General features: G+C 49.9%; 1 protein-coding gene across 2 annotated transcripts in view; it reads right to left on the reverse strand.

Annotated features, from left to right (window-relative positions):
- LMO4 (LIM domain only 4) overlaps positions 1-6,784 on the reverse strand; it is a 17,134-nt gene extending 10,350 nt beyond the window's left edge. Inside the window, exons 1-2 of one of the 2 annotated variants that reach the window (XM_017850937.1) lie at positions 6,142-6,784; positions 3,162-3,400 (exon numbers count right to left, since the gene is read on the reverse strand). In XM_017850937.1, coding sequence (XP_017706426.1) covers positions 3,162-3,397 — 236 coding nt within the window. In that variant the 5' untranslated portion in view covers positions 3,398-3,400; positions 6,142-6,784. Of the gene's footprint in view, positions 1-3,161; positions 3,401-3,598; positions 5,177-6,141 lie in introns of those variants that run through there. The other variant, XM_017850945.1, reaches the window with a different exon arrangement.

Genomic DNA, 6,784 nt, shown 5'->3' on the forward strand with positions numbered 1-6,784 from the left:
GACCGAGCAAGGGCCCGCCGACGACCGCCACCCGGGCTTCCGGCTTATTTCCTCGCCCTCCCAGGACCTGGAGCCCCACCCGGCGGTCTCCGAACTTCCTCCTCTTGCTGCACTTTCCGCGCCCGTCTTCGGGCCCGAGGTGGGGGGTGGAGGAAAGAGGGTTCGAGGAAGAGAAACCGAGTTTAAGAAGCTACTTGGGGCGCTTGGGTGGAGCTGAGGGGTCGGGAGCCGGGGATGGGGGAGGGGGCAGTCCCAAGGTTCCCCCCCTTTTGTAAGATGGGGGGCCAGGCAGGCGTTGGTCCCTTTAAGATTCACCCTCCCCCTCCGCTCTACAACCCCCCCTTCATTCTTTCCCTCCCTCTCTTAGAGGCCAATTTTGTTAATTAAATGTTTTGTTTGCGACGCAGCTCTCATTCATTGCGGACACGTCATTCGGAGCAGATCTAAGCCAGAGACCAGATCTCATTAGATAAAGCCCATCAGAACTAAGAAAATGGAGGAGCCACTAATTAAAGCTTTTAATTGTGCGGATTCGCTGCAGCAAGGCAGCCGCTTTATCTGAAATCTTGGAGGGTGAGGAGGCAGAAGCTCAGCTCTGCCCACCGACACTTGGCCGCGGAGGGGGAGGGGACTGGTGAAAGCGCCCCCTCCTCTTGCAGCCCCCTCCTCCGCGCTCAGGCCGGCCTTTCCCGCAGGCCTTTCCCAGCTCTCCCGCAGCTTTTCAGCAAGACCTTGGTTGTTTTCAAAAAACCACAACCTCAAAGTCAAGACAGTTTAAAAGCCCCTCAGTAAATCGCTACGTGGTCTCAGTCGGACCAAGGGGTCCCCTTCACCTGGCGGCGGGCGAGCAGATTACTCCACTCTTCTGCAGCGGTCCCTGCGGCATTGAAAGCTCCTCCAACAAGTGGACTTGAGGGACACTGGGGAGCGGGTAGCTGAGAAGAACAGGAACGTCTGCATCTCCCCACCTTCCCATACTCTGGGCATCTTGATGGGCTGAGGGGGAACACTGAAGGAAGACTTCAGTAATCTCTTAAATTGGAGGGGAAGTGGGGCTCACAGCTGCTGGTGAACCCTGAGCAAACTATGAGGCCATCAATTTGGTACTGAGCTAGAACTCATCTCTCCTAGAAAGATCTAAGGTTCTCGGGGTAGCATGTAGTTCAAGGGCAAGCCTGGCTCCAGTTTCCAGATTCAGAGGGAAAAAAGGAAGTGAGAAGATAGATCCGATTAATTAAGGCTCAGGGCTGGGCACAACATCCTCCATTGCTCCATTAGGGCACAGGAAAACACCAAAAGGCCATTTACATTTAGCCCCAAGAATAGAGAAAAGAATGGACACAATTCCCAGGAGGCCACTTGCCTAAACTTGTCCTGGGGGAATACAAGTGGACCCACCTTCTTTTTTATTAGTTGTAATCAGAAGCGAGGGGTTTTTTGGGTTTTGTTTTGCTTTTTTTTTTTTTTGAAGGCACTTGGAGAAGAGATGATTCTGTACCATTCACGGAAATCTTAACAGCACTGTCAATTTTTCCACTTCAAGCCACACTCCTTTCTTACCACAGTTTTGCTTTCTATTTAATTACAATACTGTCAAAGCTCATGGCATTACTTGGAAGGAGGACCAGAAAGCATTACATCCATGTTCCCGCTGATTTTCCAACATTTACCTCTAAAAGAACACTTAGTGAAATTAATGCTGCCATCTTAATTTAAAAATAAAAGCCCTCTCCCTTCCTGTATTTCTTTTACTTGACTGATCGAGGATGCCAGCAGAGTGGACACAGGTTGCATTATCAAAATAACTAAATGTCATTTTACTCCATCATCTTACAACTAATGATATCACTGGGGTAAACGTATCCACACTCAGCTCTGAACTGCACTGGGATCTTCTGCAATGTTAGGCACAGAAAAAGGCGAATCACTATGGAGCTAAACTTTGAACAAAATATCTCATCCACTGATTTACCCACGCTGAAGAAAGAAGAAAATTTTCTACTAATCACTTCAAAGACAAAGGTTTAGGACAAATTTACAAAGGATGAAATTCTTAAAAGTGTGCGGTTTTCTAGCATCAACTGTGTGCGTGTGGGTTTTTTTTTTTTTTAATTACTGGATGTTGAAACAGAACACCTCCTAGAAGCATTCATGTGCATCAGTCTATCAAACCATTTACTCAAATTAAATGTGTAATCCTTCAAATGCCTCCTTTCAAATTAATGAGTTTAAGTAGCTTGAGTTCACCTGAAAAGATCCTATAGGCACCTGACCTCCTGAATTCTTTCCATTAATTGCACTGCAACTTGTTGGAAAAGACTGCTTACACGGACATATGAATGTTCCTATACATTGCTTTAAAATACAAGATTAGTATAATTCTATAGCCTCTTTTTCTAAATCTCTTTTGGGGATCAAGGGCAGTGATACAAACGACAACAAAAAACCCAAAACCTGAACATACTTCAACTGAAAAAAACTGCAAACTCTACATCGCAAACCACACACTAACTGAATTATTGCAAGCCTCCAAGTAACAGTATGAAGAGAAACATTATCACTAGGTTTTATTTCTTGGGGCTTTTTTCTCTGTAAGAAGAATTACAAGTCTTTAAACTGATGGATAATTAGTATTTTTCTCAAGGAGCACAAAGAATGAATCACAGCTTTCCACTCAAAAAAGTTTAAAAATGCTCATGTAAATATCGTAATAAGCCATCACTACAGACAAATCATTTCTCACTAACTACACTTGTATTTTTAAGTCAACCTTTGTCTCCGAGTTCCTCTGTGAGTTCCCACCTTGTTTTAAGAACGCACCTTAACTCCCACTTGAGATGTTTGCTCTTAGCCTGTAGTCCAGTAGAGGCTGACCACTTAAACTCTGGGACCGGAGGGTGCTCAACCTTTGCACATCTAATGACCCAGTCCCACCAGATGGTCTTTACTTAGTATGGCATTTGCCATTAATTTGCCATCAGATATTGGAAGACTAACAACATGCTTCCTGAACCCTTTAAATTCCGCCAACTAAAAGATTTTTGAGGTGAAGGCTGCAATGTATTGCCATAGGTGCCTGCTCCTTTCCTCACAACCCTGTTAACCTTTGGCCTTGCCATTGCTCTGCTCGCCCATCTCCAGGAAAGGCAGCGAAGTCTTACCTAATGTAGTCATTTCTGCAAAGGATCATGCCGCTTTTGGTGTAACAGGACGTGCCGATGTCGCCCAGCTGCGCCTGGCAGCAGGAGCACTTGAGGCACCGGCTATGCCAGTAGCTGTCCATGGCATAGAGCAGAAAGCGGTCCGCAATCTTGCCCCCACAGCCTGCGCACCGCTTCCAGGAGAGGGAGCCGGCCGTCACCGGGGGCGGCTGCGAGCTGCTGCCCGGATTCACCATGGTCTGCAGAGGGCGGGAAGGGGACAGGGAGAGAAAGACAAAACAGGGGCGATGCAAAAGTTAGTAATCGCCGGAGAGAGAGCAAGCCCATTCCCCTCCTCCCCCCGGAGCTGCTGGAAGGAAACAGCAGGGCAAGGGCGGGAAGGAGGCTGAGGGGGAGAGGGAAGGAGGGAGGTTCGCCGGCAGCAGCCGCCTGTTTACTTTTCTCAAGCTTTGTTCTGGGGCCACGAGCTCCTCTCAACTTTCCTGCGCTTGCCGCCGCTGACAATTTCAGCTCCGGTACTGTCAAAACTCCGAGAGCAGGCTCCGCGGCGCGCTCCACCCCTCGCGGCGCCTCCTCCCAGCCCCCGCCTCCGCCCACTGCCCCCCTCCTCCGCCGCCCGCCTGCAGCAAATGAGGGTCAAACCCACCCACCGCCTGGCCCGGCCCCTCCCCAGCCCTCGCCGGGCCCCGGGACAGAGTCGAGGGGAGTGGGGAGGCGACGGCCCCGCCGGAGCCTCGTTCCCTCCCGGGATCTGCCCTGGGAAGTGCAGCAGCAGTTCACAAGTTGGAAATAGTTCGGTTTTCCGAAAGGGAAGGAGGGAGGGACCGGCAGACAGAAGATGGAGAGCGTGGTGGTGGGAGGGAAGGCAAGGTGACGGCAGGGGGGGTGCAGTATGTAAAGTTGCGAAACTGGTTTTTCGTATTTTAAGCAGCACCTTTCACATGCCATTGTGGTGACCGCCATCTCCCATTATTGTTCCAAATCTCATTTCATTTTGAAGATCAATGAGTGTTTTCTCTGGGTTTTCAGGACACAGGCAAGAATAATAGATCATTGAACTTTAGGATGCCTGTTAACTTCCTATACAAACACTCTCCACTTTGGTCTCACTAATCTGCCCTTGATCAGCAATTTAAATGCTAAAGCTTTGTTCCCCCGGGGGGGGGGGGGCGGCGATAAAGATAACGGGCGAGAAGGCAGCATTAAGGGATGCACAAGTTAAATTCGAGCCCGTTCTGCTGTCACCAAAAACTGCTTTAAAAAAGAATTCCCCACTCTAATGAATGCCACAAGAGATGCAACTGGGCTATAATATAGGAATCAATTTATAAAGCTTAGCCTAAACCGATTAATTTGTTGCCTTCAATTCCGAGTCCAATAAAGTCCTAGTGTTCCTCTAGTCACTTATTCTATAAAAAGATCAAGTTATTTACTGCCAATTAAGCAGCCTGTTTTGTCTTTGTCCTCTGTAAGCTGAGAGTGTGGGCTCCCCCTGAGGCTCCCGGCTATCTGCTCAAGACATTCAGCTGATACCTCAGAAGAAGGCGAACTTTGCCTGTACCCGGCCCAACTTGGCTGCTGTAAAAAAACGAGGAAGGAACGAACGAAACAGGGACTCGGGTTCCTTAAATAGGCCGATTTTAAACACATTTCCTCCGAAAGAGTCCCGGAACGTGTGTCCAGTGACCGCACAATAAACCAGAATAAGAACTGCACCAATTAAGCTGTAACAAAACCCTGAGACTTTGGAAACAGGACCACTCTAAAACCCATTAGCATTGCATTTATCCGAATGCATCATACCTTTATGTAAATTGATTTATCTGATGCATTTACTCGAGGAATTGCTTTTTGTTACAATTTCAGCCCTAACCCAAATGAATCTGCATTTCCTGCCCTAGGTCTTTAAACTGTTCCCCCAACGTTTTAATCGCTCCGAATTCCTTTTAAAAGGAGAGAGGGAGGAGATTCCAAGCTCTTCCCCGCCCCATCTTTAGTGAGAGGTAAATATATATGTATTTTTTTTTTTTTTAAAAGGAAACATTAAACTGAGAAAACATCCAGTAACCCCATTAGCTAAAGCTCTTAAGGACAAGCAATACCTTAATGCTGATTAAATCTAAAAGAGATGAATCAAGAGGACTGACCAGAAACTGACTCCCCTGATAACTAAGGGCTGGCCCTCATCAAGTTTCATTTAGAGTTGGAGAAAAAAAAAAAAAAGAAAGCTTTTAAGTTAAATAGGCTTATACTCTAGTAATTACATAGCCAAGCAATTTAGGTCCTGGGATAGTCAGTGAAATAGAAAGCAGAACTGGCAGCTAGAGGCAAAATCTGCCCCCCTTTAACAACGTCTCTGGTGTTTTTTAATGGAGACCAAGGGAGGGACAAACGTAACGCTGGCAATTTGTAGCACAAAAATGGATGTTAATTCATGTCTTGATTTTAATTAGGTGATTCACCGTACTTCTCCTGGATTGTAACAAAAGGCTTATAAACCAAGAGGAATTTTTTTTAAAAGAACCAGCAATACCGAATCCTGCTCACTTAGACCCTTCCTGCCACTGTTTCAAAAACAGTGTTTACTAGAAGGGGGGGGGTATCGTGACTATCCCCACCCCCACCCCCCCAAACACACTACTTCTCATACTTAAAACCTCATCTAAGCACCCCTTGCCTTTCCCTTATGAACTAGAAATATCCCCACCCCCTCTACGGTCCCCACCAGCCCCGTTTCCAAGAAGAGCCCTTTTCTAAGCAGGAACCGCTACAAAGCTGGCGGCCCGGGGCTGCCCTCCGCGCTAGCTCGCAGGCCGGCCTCGGTAGTTCCAGACTCGCGCTTTATCTAAGGCGACGTATTGTTTACTTGCAATTTGGGACGGTAACGGGAAGGAAGCCAAAGAAAACAGCCCTAGCCCGAATCGGCCCCCTCCCTCTCTCTCCCACCTCCCGGCCCGCGGCTCCCCAGCCGCCCCCTTACCTGCTTTTCCCCTATATTGCAATATTGCAAGAGGCGGCGGCGGCGAAATGCGAGCGAAGCCGCTCGGCTTCCAGGGAAGGGGCGCCTGGGCTGGCGGAGCTGGAGGGAGGGAGGGAGTTCTCGCAGAAGCAGGAAAGGGGAGGAGGGGGCTAAGGGCGGCTTTTTTTTTTTTTTAAATCGCGTTGCTCTGGGGCGGGTTGGGGGGCCCCCGCGTAAGTGGCAGGCGGCCGGGAGCAGAAGTGTCAGTCTCAGTCTTCGTCCTTCTCCTCCGCCTCCGGCTGCGCGCGAGCAGCTGCAGGAGCCCTCGGCCCGCGCGACGCGGCTTCAGGCGCGGTGCAGCGGCAGCAACTGCTGCAATCGCTGCTGCAAGTTTGGCAATGTGGCTTCACTTTGTATATTCCCCCGCCCGGCGGCCCCGCCCCGCCCGCGCTCCTCGCGCTCCTCCCGCTCCTCCTCCTCCGACGCCGCCTTCCTCCCTCCCGCGCGCTCCCTAGCTCGCTCGCTCGCTCGTGGCTGGCAGCGGCGGCTCGACTGAGCTCCCTGCACCTCCGCCCGGGAGCAGCCGCAGACACAGAAGCCCCGGGAGCGGCGGCGGACGGTGCGGAGGCCGGCAGGCAGGCGCGCCCAGGAGTCGGGAGCTGCG

This window comes from Rhinopithecus bieti, unplaced genomic scaffold, assembly GCF_001698545.2.
Source record: "Rhinopithecus bieti isolate Rb0 unplaced genomic scaffold, ASM169854v2 scaffold_1467, whole genome shotgun sequence".
Classification (NCBI taxonomy): Eukaryota; Metazoa; Chordata; class Mammalia; order Primates; family Cercopithecidae; genus Rhinopithecus; species Rhinopithecus bieti.